The sequence below is a fragment of the Eretmochelys imbricata genome, chromosome 8, assembly GCF_965152235.1.
Source record: "Eretmochelys imbricata isolate rEreImb1 chromosome 8, rEreImb1.hap1, whole genome shotgun sequence".
In the NCBI taxonomy this organism is placed as follows: domain Eukaryota; kingdom Metazoa; phylum Chordata; order Testudines; family Cheloniidae; genus Eretmochelys; species Eretmochelys imbricata.
This window is the reverse complement of record NC_135579.1, coordinates 106439227-106453295: the sequence shown is the minus strand read 5'-3', so window position 1 is coordinate 106453295 and position 14069 is coordinate 106439227. Positions and strand designations below refer to the sequence as shown.

At 70.7% G+C, this 14069-nt stretch overlaps 2 protein-coding genes across 6 annotated transcripts in view; one reads left to right on the top strand and one right to left on the bottom strand.

Annotated features, from left to right (window-relative positions):
* DMAP1 (DNA methyltransferase 1 associated protein 1) overlaps positions 1-1029 on the top strand; it is a 48831-nt gene extending 47802 nt beyond the window's left edge. For all 3 annotated transcript variants that reach the window (XM_077824340.1, XM_077824339.1, XM_077824341.1), the window contains exon 11: positions 640-1029. In XM_077824340.1, coding sequence (XP_077680466.1) covers positions 640-699 — 60 coding nt within the window. In that variant the 3' untranslated portion in view covers positions 700-1029. The remainder of the gene's footprint in view (positions 1-639) is intronic.
* A 5629-nt stretch (positions 1030-6658) lies between these two features.
* Positions 6659-14069, bottom strand: part of ERI3 (ERI1 exoribonuclease family member 3) — a 238142-nt gene continuing 230731 nt past the window's right edge. For all 3 annotated transcript variants that reach the window (XM_077824965.1, XM_077824966.1, XM_077824964.1), the window contains exon 8: positions 6659-8094. In XM_077824965.1, coding sequence (XP_077681091.1) covers positions 8012-8094 — 83 coding nt within the window. In that variant the 3' untranslated portion in view covers positions 6659-8011. The remainder of the gene's footprint in view (positions 8095-14069) is intronic.

Here is a 14069-nt window from a genome sequence, read left to right as displayed (position 1 = left end):
GAGGAGCAGTGGCCTTTGCGGGGAGCCTGGCTGCACCAGGCTTCCATGCAGTCTGCCGGGTCTCTGCTCCTGGACTGCAGGAGTCTCGCTAGCTGCCTTCGTGCCCCCTGTCCCCTGGGGACTGGGTGCTGTCCCGGGTGTGGGCGGCACTGCCTCTGCCCAGCTGGGAGCGCTCCATAGCTGAGCGCTCAGCTCTCCCGTCCCACGCTTGTGCCCTCCAGTTCTGATTTCAGCAGGATACGGCGCGCCTCTCCCTCCCGTCTGGGCTGCATCGGCCACGGGGCTGGGCACCACGCAGAACGCGCCTGGCCGTCGTGCAGCGTGCCCTGCGTTGGGGCTGCCAGCTGGGGGCCCATGTCCCTTGGGAGGGGAATTTCCTGCCTGCCATGAGTGGGCTCAGCCGCCCAGCTGCACGCTGGGGCTCGGTGAAGGGTTAATCTCACGTCTGGCTGCGGGCAGTAGCCTCTGGGCCCAATCTGCTGTGTGGTCAAGGAGGCCCCAGCTCGTGGCATGGCGTGGCTCCCGCTGGGCTAGCCCCCAGGCCGCAGCGGCTCTGAGACAGACGGGTGCGCTCGTGGGCTGAGTGCTCCGACCCCGCTGACCCTGCTTCTCTTTTGTTTCCCTTCTCCCCTGGAGCAGAGAAAACGCCGGGAGTCGGCCTCCAGCTCCTCCTCCATCAAGAAGGTGAAGAAGCCATGAGCCCTGTCGGCGCAGTGCGGCCGGCTGGGTCAGCACTGGGCCGCGACTTCAGACTGGGAGCCGGGCAGGGAAGGGCCTTGCCTGGGGAAGGATTCCAGCCAGAGCCGTTCCCTTCCCAGCACTGCCTGCCCCCACACCCCTGCGCTGCCAGCAGGCCTTGGGGTGACACTGCTTCCAGCCCCCAGCAGTGGGGCCGCGAGAGCTGCAGGGAAGCTGGGCAGGTGGCCGGAGCCGTGCGGGTGGCCATGCTGCACCTGTGGGCCTGGCCCGGTGGGCTCTGACATGCTGGATTTGTGTGTGTCCTTGTAAATACAGCCCTGTCCCCCTGCCCCTGCGTGTGTCCTCATTAGCCTGGGGTGTGGGATCACTCCTAGCACCCTGCTGAGCTCTGGCACGGAGGGGGCAGTTCCTCCTGCCTTGCCCCCTGGCCCTGCGGGCCATGCAGGGAGCGGGGCAGAGGTGGCTGAGGCTTGGCACTGTCTGCTCTGGAGTCCCGGCTTCCCGCCCCCTTGCAGCTGGCCTGCCACTGAGGTGCCGCCCGTCTGTGGCCTCCCAGGCAGGCTGGGTGGGGCAGCCTCGGCCTCTGGCTCCTGGCATGGCTGAGCGGGAGGGGGGGCTGCTCCCCCCAGCGCTGGAGGGCCAGGCCGCTCTTTAGCCACCCCTAAGCCAGGGGCAGGAGCTAGGCCCCCCTGGGCCGACCCCAGCCCTGGCCCTCGCATGGCTCGGGCCTGGCTGCTCTCCCGTGGCCTGCGCATGGCTGCCCGCGCATGGCTCTGCCCGTGGCCTGCGAGGTGCCAGCTCCGGGGGGCCTGAGCCCCCTGCTGCGTGGAGCGTTGGCCGTGCTTTGCGAGATGGGGTGTCTGGCCCTGCCAGCGTGGCACCGTGCAGGCCTGGGCGGTTCTGCGTGTCGCCGTCACACCGGTGTCAAGCCCAGTGCGTCACCCCGTGGCCCTGCTGGCAGATCGTGGGCACCGCCTCCCTCCCCTCTCTTCCCACTGCTCCCCCGCAGCCCAGCCCCTGCGCACCCGTCTTGGCCCCGCAGCGTGGGACTCAGCCGCCTGGGGGTGTCCTGGGTCTTTAACTGCCCCACTCTCTCCCTCCAGCCCGTGTGGGGCCTCCAGCATGAGCCTCTGGCTGCCCACCCCCAGGGCAAGGCTGAGGGCTGAGCTGAGGGCTGCCCTGGCCCTGACCGCGGGGAGCCCCTGGGGGCAGGGGGCTGACGCCTAGAGGCTGTGCTGCAAAGTCCCCACAGCCGGGAGTGGGGGCTTGTCTGGGGCTCGCTGGGAAAATGGCATCTCACATTCCCTCCTCACCAGGTAGCCCCCCCATGGCCTGGCTGTGGGGCAGGGCCTAGGTCTGAGCCCTGGCCTGGGCACTCCAGTACTCGGGCCTGGCTGGCTAGTGCCCCATACCCGCAGCTGTCGCTGGCAGGCTGCAGGGCGTCCCCCCCCCCCCCCCCCGCCTGGGCCAGAGAGCCAGAGCGGAGCGAGGGGTAGTCCCCAGGCCATGGGCTGAGAGCTGGGCTGGGGGCTGCTTTGCCCTGCACGCAGCGGGGGCCCGGCGATGGGGCGGCTCCTCCCGTGGGGCAGTGCCCATGGGGCCCAAGAGCCCCACCAGCGCTGTGGGTGGAGACGAGTTTGTAGGGACGAGTCCACGGCCTCCAAGCCCTTGCCTCAGCTGCCCTTCCTCCTGGCCCAGGGCATGCTCACCTTGCCCCCCTCATCCCCTTTCCCCCTCCCCCCTGGGGAGCCGCTCCCTGCCTGGGGGCACCAGGCCGGTCCCCCTGAGCCTCCCCCACCCCACGCGCAGGGGCAGGAGCTGGCTAGGGGCCCTTTAACTGCCAGCCCTGAAACACCCACCTGGGCACCAAGCTGGGCACTGGCCTGCGAACCCAGAACCCCTGGCGCTACCAGCTGCGAGCTGCCCGCAGTGACAGCCCGGGGCCGGCGTTGGGCTGGCCCAGGAGGCTCCGCTGGGCGCGTAGCAAACAGGGAACATGGGGGCTGTGGGCCCAGGGCGGGCACAGCTCGGGTGCAGCATCTCCCCTTCCATCACAGCAGCCTGGCCCTGGAAACGCCTGCCAGGAGGCTCCGGCTGCGGGACTGGGCCCTGGCAGGAGCGGCTGGCCGCGTTGGCTGGTTGGAGGTGCCCAGGGGTAGGCCAGGGGGGCACCCACGGCCCTACAAGTGCTCCTGTGAAAGACACTGCATGGGCCTTTTGATGGCTGCAGCAGGCACGCCAAGGCCAGCCTGGTGCATGGAGACAGCCCCCCCCCTCGCAGCACGGGCCCCACTGCTGGGGCGAGACCCTGGGCGTGGCCCCCAGGTGCGGGGGACGCTGGTCCTGGAGCCGTTGAGCCTGATCTGGGGATAGATGCGGAACGGCCCCAGCGCTGCAACCCTCTGGCCCCGTGTGCGTGGGGTGGGTGCCGGCCGAGGGGCGGGGGGGCTCGCGGGCAGGGCGGGGAGCGGGTGACTGTGCTGCTGGGTTGGGGGACGGGGTGATGGGGGGATGCTAAGGGGGCTTTAAGCCACTTTGGTGCATGGGCTGGGCTGGGCTCTGCCTGCTCCCTGCTCGAGCTGAGCCAGGCTCAGGGCTGCTCTGCACCGGTGGGCCCTGAGCAGCAGCACCTGGCCCTGGCACCAGCCAGCGCGGGCTGGGGTGTCGCTGTAGGGCAGGGGGTCCTGGCAGGGCCAGGCCGCGGCAGCAGTAGGGTTGTGCAGTGCACGAGGCCCAGGGGCTCCGGGCTGCCGGCCCGTGCCCGCACCTCGTGCCCCAGCACGGCCCTGGGCACGGGCCTGTCAGACACACTGCTAGGGAGGTACCAGCTCCAGCCCTGGGCTGGCAGCACGAGCCAAGGCAGAGGCACCGGACTCAGCCCCACGCCGGGTGAGTGCGGGGCAAAGGGGTGCAATACCCGGTGCGGGCAATAGGAGGCGTCCCTCCCATGCTGCTGGCGTTGCCCTGCTCTGGCCCCGACACGGTGCCTGGCACGGGGATGGCGGCACGGGGCACAGACACCGGGGAGCCCTGCCAGCAGGCCACTTTCCACCCAACGGGCCCCAACCCACCGCTGCTGCTTGGCCCCGCTGACACCTGCCCAGCCGGGTCACAGGGTGCAAGGAGCCTCTCCCCTGCTGGCTACACACACAGGCGGGCGCATGGGCATCGCCCGCACCCGGCAGGGGGCAAAGGGTCTCCGGGCTGCCGGCCCGTGGGGGCTGCGGAGCACGCCAAGGCCAGCCGTAGGTCCCCATGGTACCCGCTACTCTGGCAGAGGGGCCTGCACGGCAGGAGCCAGAGCCACCCCTGGAGAGGGGCAGCGCCCGGGCCCCATGGGGGGAGGCATTTAACGGCTCCCCCGGCGTAATCACCTGAGCCCGTTGTATCGACCAGGGTCCATGGCAGCAGCCAACGAGTTTTCTCTGAAAACTCAGAACTTGGCCTTTGCGCATGGCTCCTGCGGGCGGGAACGTGCCTGGGGCCAGTCCTGGCCCATGGGTCGCCGCGTGCGTTGGGGGTGCTGGCAGCCGGGGCAGGGCAGCCCCCGGGCGGCTCCGGGCAGACACAGCCTGACTGTGGTGTTCACGTGGGGGCTTGGCACGGCCCCAGGGCTCTGCGTGGCTGGGGGGGGGCTTTGCCGTGTGACCCTGGCTTGGCGAGAGCCGCACCTGGGCCACGCACCCGCCAGGCTGGGGCGGCTCCGTGTGACCGTGTGAGCTCCAGCGAGGGGCAGCTGCTGCACCAAGCCCAGTTCCCCGGCTGCCCCCCGCGCACGATCACCTGACCCCCCCTCCGGTGCAGACTCCAGCTGCAGGGCCTGAGTCCAGGCCTGGGGCAACACCCCAGGCCCCTCTCCAGGGTTCCCCACACTGGGCACCAGCGGGCGCTGGCAGCCCCCCTGCAGCCTTGGGATCCCCCTCCCTGGGCACCCCCGATTTCTGCCCCCAGCTTGCCCCAAGCAGTGCCTGCCGGTGGCCTGTGACAGGCTGGCAGGGGCCAGGCACGGGGGTGGCAGTAGCTGAATTAAGGGCTGCGGGGGGCAGCTCTCAGTTAGGGCCGAGTCCACCATCACGTCCAGCCCGCTGGGCACCGGTATTCCAGCGATGTGTCAGCCGGCCCGGGCGCCGTTCGATGGCGCCGACGGTCTGGGCTCCGCGTGGTGCCTAGGCTGGCCGGGAGGGGGATTGTGGGCCGGGAAATGCCAGCGCTCAGGCGAGGAAACAGCCGCAGGCCGGCCAGCGACATGGCACGTGGCCTCGTCGCCTCTCGCTGCCCCCCAAAGCTCTGCGAGCTGCGTAGTGGGACAGGACGCCCTCGGAGCACCCTGCCCATCCCCACGGCCTCTGGGCTGGCTCTGGGCGCTCACCGAGCTGGCGGCAGGGGCTGTAACATGGCGCCCCTCAGGCCTGCGGGCGGCGAGGGGGCTGGGGCACAGGCCTGGTGAGCAGCGGGCGGGGGGGTCAGTGCTTGGCAGGGGTGGGGGGCACACAGGTGCTGTTGGTTGCGTGTTGTGTGTCATCTGCAGGGCTCTCCGGCATGGGGCGGGCTGAGGCACCACCAGGCCTCCAGGGAGTGACCCACGGGGGCGATCGGTGCCTCCCGGTCCCCAGAGTTGCGGGCGCAATTGGGAAGGGGGCTCCCACAGAACTGCATCCACTACCCTCCCATGTCTCCCCCCCCCGAACCCCCCCCCATCCGCTGGGTGCCCCCACAGAATTGCCAGGCCAGGCCTCGCCCTGTTCATTCCCTGGCCTCGGGGGGCTGACAGCGCCTCCCTGGGGCCGGGTGGAGCAGGGCCCCCTCTGCCCCGGGGGTAGAGCTGAGCACAGAGCTGGCTGCCGGGATCTGTCCCTGCCCCCCCCCCAACTGAGCACGGGGTGCCAGCAGCCAGGCCCCAACGCAGCAGCTCCCCCCCCCTTAGCCCCAAGAACCAGATCCCCCGCCCCACTGCTCATGGGGCGAACGAGCTCTCTGCAGTACAGCCCTGCTGGGAGGGTGCATCCCATCCCCCCCCAGAGCCCAAGCCCCAGGGCAAACAGCCCCACCCTTGCAGCCAAGGCTGATGGGAATCCCCCCCGCCAATTTAGGGGCAGGAACAGCAGGGTGGGGCGGAGGCTGGTGGCCCCCTGTGCCCTGCAGGGTGAGGGGGGCAGGGGCACGGCAGTGTCTGTGGGGGCAGAGGACGAGGAGCAGCCCAGGGGCTTGTGGGCTGCAGGTCTCTGCAGGTGGGGGAGGGGGAGATGGGCCCCTTCCCCACTGCGAAGGGGCGGGGGGGGGCCTGCAGGGCTGAGGCTGGCAGAGCCGGCGGGGGCGAGGTGAGCTCACCTCAAGGGACTTGTCCCCCCAGCGGGCGTGAACGCTGCCAGTCGTGGGCTCGTCCCAGGGCACGTGGCTGGGCCCCACCCAGGAGGCCTCGCACTGTGGGCCCCCACCCCAGCGGGACAGGAGCGCTTTGCGCCCCGGGGCTGAGACTCCAGAGGGCCCGGGGTCCCGGCCTGGCTCTGGGGGTGCCGGTGACATTGGGGTGCAGCCGTTTGCGGGGCCTAGCTCGGCGCTCACTGAGCCAGGGAGGCCCCTCTGCCGGCCCAGCCAGGCTGAGCCACTCGCGGGGCGGGAACCAGCCGCACCCAGCAGCCGCCGGCCTGCAGCGGGGTCAGAGCCGGCTGTAACGCCTCTGCCCCAGCCCTGCCCTCTCGGGGGCCAGGGACCTGCTTGGGGGGCCTCTCCACCACCTCCGGGCCCCAGCCCCTCGCAGACGGGGGGGGCTTAGCTCCCTCCCGCAGCACTGGGGCACCCCGGGGCCCCCACGACTCCCCCATCCCCTGCATGCACCCTCTCCTGCCCTGCCCCACAGCCCCTTCTCGCCCCCGCCCCCGAGTCCCAGGCCCCTGCATGCACCCCCCACCTCCCATGCCCCACAGCCCCTGGCCCCCCCCCACACGCACACGCACGCACCTTTTTCCCCAAACTTTATTCATGTGGCACATTTACAGCAAGGATCGGGATAACTAGACGATGGGGATGGTGGGTTTGCGTTATCGGCTGGTTGAGCTGGACACCACACACCATGCAGTTGTTTACCGCTACGGTCAGTGCCTGTATTTTCTTTCTGGTGACCGAGCCGGCTCAGCCCCCGGCTGCGGGGCGGGAGGGAGCCCGGGCGCTGGCGGGTCACGGGGCCACGTGAGCGTGGGCACCGGAGCATCGCCACGGGCCAGCGCCAGGCGAGGCCTCGGCTCAGCAGGGATCTGGCGTCCTGGCTGAGCCGCAGGACCTCCATGGCCCTGCTGCCACGGAGCCTGGGGTCCGAGGGGGATGGCCTCTCGGCCTGCCCCACGCCTGCCCCCAAACCCACCCGGATGGACGGGGCCCAAGTCCCCCCGGTTGGAGGGGAAGAGGCAACAAGCCAGCTGCTGCTGAGCCTGGCAGGGAGCCTGCGAGGGGCAGAGCCCGGACGGCGGGGAATGGGGCAGGCGAGGGCAGAGCTGCAGCTCAGCGGGCGGGCAGGGGAGGGGCGCTCACGCAGCGGACGGACCCCGTGCCTGGGGCGGTGGGACTGGGGGGCAGAGGAATGACCGTTGTTCCGTGCCAGCACTCGCTGGTGCGTCCACTGCCAGCAATGGACCTGGTGCCCCCAGGAGCTGGAACCGCTTTGGCCGGGGGGAGGGGGGCGGGCAGGAGCCCCCCCCCGCCCCCTGGGAGAGCCACGAGCGGAAGGGCCAGGCTGCCCGGAGCCCTGGCTGGCGAGCCGGCGGGCAGAGAATACAGGCACTTGAGCTGGAGCAGAAAGCCGGTTGCGGGGACACACAGCGGGGTCGGGGTTAGTGTTCACGGCAAGGGGGCGAGGAGCGGGCTGGGAGGGGCAGGGCGGGGGGCGTGGCTCCTGTGGCCATGTCAGGCGGGAGCCGCCCCGCAGCACCGGCGGGTCGCCCGGCAGCGCCCGGCAGGGCCTGGCCACAGGGGAACAAACACAGGACAGAAAGAGGGCGGCCCATGGCCGGGGGGCACGAGGGGGCAACGGAAACCAGGGGCACAGGAAGAAGAAGGAACCAGAGCTCTAACCAGGTGGTGCAAGCGCCCTGGGCGGCTCCGGGGGCATGGCGGGCGATGGCCGGAGCAGCCCAGACAGGGGGGTCCACGTCGGGTCTACACAGAGATTTTCCTTTCCGTATGTACAACCTCTGCTGGCAGAGCAGCGGAGCTGGGTGTGGCGTTGCCTCTGTCCTCGGTTGCCGTTCGAACGCTCTCGCCCGTCCTCCCGCAGCGGAGGAGCCGGCCGCATGCAGCCCTGTCCGGCCCGCCCCGCCGATCAAAAGGGTTTGGAGGTCTGCTTGAAGATGAAGCCTCTATGGGCCAGCGTCTTCATGATGTTGGCGATGTTCTTACAGTCATCTGCGGAGAGAGCAGAGCCGGGGTGAGGGCCGGCCCCTGGGCCGAGGCAGGACGCGTGACCCCGCGCCTGGGCACGGCAGAGCCCCTCGCAAAGCGCCCGAGCCAGCCCCACCGTCGGCACGGGGGCCCAGCAGCGCCGGGGGGTTAGAAACGCGGCCCTCGGGCGGACCCAGCCGGTGAGCGGCTGGCTGGGGATTGACGGTGGGGACGCCCCTCGCCGAGGGGTGTGGCAGGCAGGGATGCTGGCCCCCTGCCGGGTAGGGCGTGTGCTTGTTGGCTCCCCCATGGGGTAACAGCTAACGGGGCACACGGCCTGCCTGGGCAGTGCAAACGACCCCACGGCTGCCCAGCAGCCTAGGGCAGCTCCCAGGAGACAGGGAGGGCCACGGGGCGCCAGAGCCGCAGGTGAGGTCGTTACGCTCCAGAGTAAACGCCTATAAAAAAAGCCACCGATTAACCCTGCCCCACCTGCAGCCCTACGATCACGACCGCTGGCCCGGCCCTACAGTAACAACCCCCCCTGGCTCGGCCCTACGATCACGCCCCCCCCTGGCCCGGCCCTACAGTAACAACCCCCCTGGCCCGGCCCTATGATCACGACCCCCCCGGCCCGGCCCTACAGTAACAACCCCCCTGGCCCGGCCCTACGATCACCACCCCCCTGGCCCAGCCCTACAGTAACAACCCCCCTGGCCCGGCCCTACGATCACGACCCCCCCGACCCGGCCCTACAGTAACAACCCCCCTGGCCCGGCCCTACGATCACGCCCCCCCTGGCCCAGCCCTACAGTAACAACCCCCCTGGCCCGGCCCTACGATCACGACCCCTGGCCCAGCCCTACAGTAACAACCCCCCTGGCCCGGCCCTACAGTAACAACCCCCCTGGCCCGGCCCTACGATCACGCCCCCCCTGGCCCGGCCCTACAGTAACAACCCCCCTGGCCCGGCCCTACGATCACGACCCCCCTGGCCCGGCCCTACAGTAACAACCCCCCTGGCCCGGCCCAACGATCACGACCCCCCCGACCCGGCCCTACAGTAACAACCCCCCTGGCCCGGCCCTACAGTAACAACCCCCCCGGCCCGGCCCTACGATCACGACCCCCCCGACCCGGCCCTACAGTAACAACCCCCCTGGCCCGGCCCTACGATCACGACCCCCCCTGACCCGGCCCTACAGTAACAACCCCCCTGGCCCAGCCCTACAGTAACAACCCCCCCGGCCCAGCCCTACGATCACGACCCCCCCGGCCCGGCCCTACAGTAACAACCCCCCCGGCCCGGCCCTACGATCACGACCCCCCCGGCCCGGCCCTACAGTAACAACCCCCCCGGCCCGGCCCTACGATCACGACCCCTGGCCCAGCCCTACAGTATCAACCCCCCCCCGGCCCGGCCCTACAGTAACAACCCCCCTGGCCCGGCCCTACGATCACGACCCCCCCGGCCCGGCCCTACAGTAACAACCCCCCTGGCCCGGCCCTAAGATCACGACCCCCCCGACCCGGCCCTACAGTAACAACCCCCCTGGCCCGGCCCTACAGTAACAACCCCCCCGGCCCGGCCCTACGATCACGACCCCCCCGACCCGGCCCTACAGTAACAACCCCCCTGGCCCGGCCCTACAGTAAGAACCCCCCTGGCCCGGCCCTACGATCACGACCCCCCCTGACCCGGCCCTACAGTAACAACCCCCCTGGCCCGGTCCTACAGTAACAACCCCCCCGGCCCGGCCCTACGATCACGACACCCCCGGCCCGGCCCTACAGTAACAACCCCCCCGGCCCGGCCCTACGATCACGACCCCCCCCGGCCCGGCCCTACAGTAACAACCCCTGGCCCAGCCCTACAGTATCAACCCCCCCCCCCCGGCCCGGCCCTACAGTAACAACCCCCCTGGCCCGGCCCTACAGTAACAACCCCCCTGGCCCAGCCCTACGATCATAACCCCCCCGGCCCGGCCCTACAGTAACAACCCCCCCGGCCCAGCCCTACGATCACGACCCCCCTGGCCCGGCCCTACAGTAACAACCCCCCTGGCCCGGCCCTACGATCACGACCCCCCCGGCCCGGCCCTACAGTAACAACCCCTGGCCCAGCCCTACAGTATCAACCCCCCCCCCCCGGCCCGGCCCTACAGTAACAACCCCCCTGGCCCGGCCCTACGATCATAACCCCCCCGGCCCGGCCCTACAGTAACAACCCCCCCGGCCCAGCCCTACGATCACGACCCCCCTGGCCCGGCCCTACAGTAACAACCCCCCTGGCCCGGCCCTACGATCACGACCCCTGGCCCGGCCCTACAGTAACAACCCCCCCTGGCCCGGCCCTACGATCACGACCTCTGGCCCAGCCCTACAGTAACAACCCCCCCTGGCCCGGCCCTACGATCACGACCCCCCCGACCCGGCCCTACAGTAACAACCCCCCTGGCCCGGCCCTACAGTAACAACCCCCCCGGCCCGGCCCTACGATCACGACCCCCCCCGACCCGGCCCTACAGTAACAACCCCCCTGGCCCGGCCCTACGATCATAACCCCCCCGGCCCGGCCCTACAGTAACAACCCCCCCGGCCCAGCCCTACGATCACGACCCCCCTGGCCCGGCCCTACAGTAACAACCCCCCTGGCCCGGCCCTACGATCACGACCCCTGGCCCGGCCCTACAGTAACAACCCCCCCTGGCCCGGCCCTACGATCACGACCTCTGGCCCAGCCCTACAGTAACAACCCCCCCTGGCCCGGCCCTACGATCATAACCCCCCCGGCCCGGCCCTACAGTAACAACCCCCCTGGCCCGGCCCGGCCCTACGATCACGACCCCTGGCCCGGCCCTACAGTAACAACCCCCCCGGCCCGGCCCTACAGTAACAACCCCCCCGGCCCGGCCCTACGCTCACGACCCCCGGGGCCTGGCCCTGTGACAATGACATCCTGGGAGCAGCTTGGCACCAGTGACCCCACAATAGCCCTGTGCCAGCTGCACACCGGCAGGCTCTGCCATCTCATCCCGTCTGGGAGCAGGCGCCTTCCCTGCCCACGCCCCCGGGGCCGGGTCACGTGGGGGAGCTCGGCTCCTTGGGGGGGCTGATTCCCCAGCCCCCCCCAGCATGACTGGTCCGGGGATTGCCCTGCCTCCCCCATGGGGGAATTCCACGGCAGCCTCTGTCCCACGGTGCCCCCAGCCCAACGCCTGCACCGTCCCGGGGCCTCCCCCGTCACACACTCACGGGCAGGGAGCGAGTCCCCCGGCACCGTCCCCAGGCCGAGCAACGCAGCTTGGCTCTGCCAGCCCCCCGACTCAGCCCCTCGCTCCAGGGCCTCCTGCGGGACTCCAGCGGGTCTCCCTGGGGCCGCTCCTGCCTTTGTCCTGCCCCCCGGCCCAGCTCGGCGCCCGCTGTCCCAGCCCTTTACGGGCCCTGTCCCCTCTGAGTTAGTTTCCCTGTAACACCCCGCCCCCCGGTTCGCCGGGCCCAGCTCGCCGGCGCTCTGCCCTGCGACCCTGGCCGGCTGCCGGAGGCCCCGTCCGGAGCGGCTTCCGCTGGGCTCACATCCTGGCTGCTGGGGCCCAGCTGGGCCTCGTCCTGCTCAGCTGGGCCCGGGCCGGAGATTGGCATTCCCGGAGGGTGAGCACGCTGCGACTCGGCAGCCTGCCCGGCGACCCGCCGGGGCACACGCACCGCCCCGGGCCCCCTGCAGCCCAGTCCCACAGCCAGCAGCAGGGGGCGCCATGTGTCACGAGCCACCCGACCCCGGCACCCGCGGCCGGCCAGTCCCGCAGCCAGCAGCAGGGGGCACCGTGTGTCACGTGCCACCCCCCCACCCCCCGCACCCGGGGCCGGCCAGTCCCGCAGCCATCAGCGGGGGGCGCCATGTGTCACGTGCCACCCCCCCCCCCGGGGCCGGCCAGTCCCACAGCCACCAGCAGGGGGCGCCGTGTGTCACGTGCCACCCCCGCCCCCCCCCGGCACCCGGGGCCGGCCAGTCCCGCAGCCAGCAGCAGGGGGCGCCGTGTGTCACGTGCCACCCCCCCCCCCCCGCACCCGGGGCCGGCCAGTCCCACAGCCACCAGCGGGGGGCGCCGTGTGTCACGTGCCACCCCCCCCCCGGGGCCCGTCAGACAGCGCTGGGCGCACACAGCCGGCAGCAGGGGGCGCTGCACGTGGACATGCCAGTTGAGCCACAGAGGCAGTCGCAGACAGGACGAGGGCACAGGCCCTCCAAGGTACGTGGGCCCCTAACGCCCACTGAACTCAGGGCTGGTTCGGTGCCTGAACCCTCTGAGGATCTGGGCCTGGGTCCCCAGCAAGTGCCCCCAGAGGCAGGTCCTGCAGGGCCTGGCCAGACCCTCTCCTGCCAGGAGGGCTGCGGGGGGCAGGGCTCTGGGGAACGACGACGGCCAAGCCCTGGACCGATTGCCAGCGGGTGGGGTCGGGCAGGGCCCTGGCCAGGGAAGCAGCAGCCGTGATGGGAGAGGAGGTGGCGGAGGCCGAGCGCAGCCCCCAGAGCCACGTCCCAGCACGTGTCACCTCTGGGAGGGAGGGACGGAGCCCACCCACCCCGCGGGCCCACAGACCAGTCAGCAGGCGTCCCTAGAGAGCAGCTGCCATTCTGCACCTGTGGCCCCATCCGCGCTCGGGAGGCTCATGTCACATTCATGCCCCCCCCCCCCACGATGCCTTCACACCGCCCAGTGGCCGCGCTCTGAGCCCCTGGCCCCCCCACAGCCCTCGATCCTCTCCCAGGGGTTAGGGGTAACCCCAGCCCTGCCGCGTGGCCCCAATTGCTGCCCAGCGCCAACCACCCCCGATTGCTCCCCAGCGCCAACCACCCCCGGGCTCCCCACTGCCCCACCTCCGATCGCTCCCCAGCGCCAACCACCCCCGGGCTCCCCACTGCCCCACCCCCGATCGCTCCCCAGCACCAACCAGCCCCGGGCTCCCCACTGCCCCACCCCCGATCGCTCCCCAGCACCAACCACCCCCGGGCTCCCCGCCGTCCCACCCCCATTCTCCACGGGTCTTACGACCCGCCCTGGGCCAGGGCCCGGGCCCAGTGTTTGCCCCCAGCACGGGACGCTCCGTCTGCACATGCAGGGCCTGATGCAACCATGCTGCCGTCCTGACCCCGCCTGAGACCTGCCGATTTCCCCGGACTCTGCTCCCCTCCCTAACCCAGTGGCGGTGGCGGACCCAGGGCTCGCTGCCTTGGACCCAGGGGCCCAGCCGGTCTGGGAGCTGGACGCTTGTCCCCAGGCAGGACGAAACCCTGCTCCCACGGCTCACCTGGCCAGCTGTGACTGCATGCTGCACAGGCCAGATTCCTGCACCGGCCTCGGCCCCGTCCCTTCCGCCTGCCCTTCATCTCTTCGGGTTATGTGGCTGGGAGCTCATTAGGGCTGGGGCTGTCTGATCTCACTGGGGACCTCCCCACCCCAGCGGGGCCCTGATCTCAGTGGGGACCTCCATGTGCTGTCCTCGGACAAAGAGCCAGCCCAAGTGCTGGTGTCCCCAAGCTTAGCTCACGTAGAGACCAAGATTCGATTATCCAGCCCAAGCATCCAATCCTCTGACCTGCTTGTGGCCAGGAGTTCTGCTGGCCAATGCCACTTTCCCTTGCAGGAGCTGGCTCTCATGTCAAGGGCCGGGGGAAGCAGGCAGGGCCGAAGCCTTCCCCCGAAGAGCTCCTTGCCCCGGCACTTGACAGCAAGCCCCAGCTCCGGGAGGCGGTGTGCTCTGGAGCAGGGCTGGGCTGGCGAGGACGGTGCTGCCCGTTGCCGGCGGTGGGATTGGCACGGGGGAGCTGCGATGGTGCTGGAGCAGAGAGGCTGCGGGTGGCGAGGCGGGAGGAACGGTGCCTGCTTGTGTTATTTACCTGGGACTAAACGCAGGCACCGTTTGCTAAAATAGAAGCTGGGCTTAAATTGATTCCTGGTGTCTATATTTCATGTTGAAAATTGGCTTGTAAATCCATG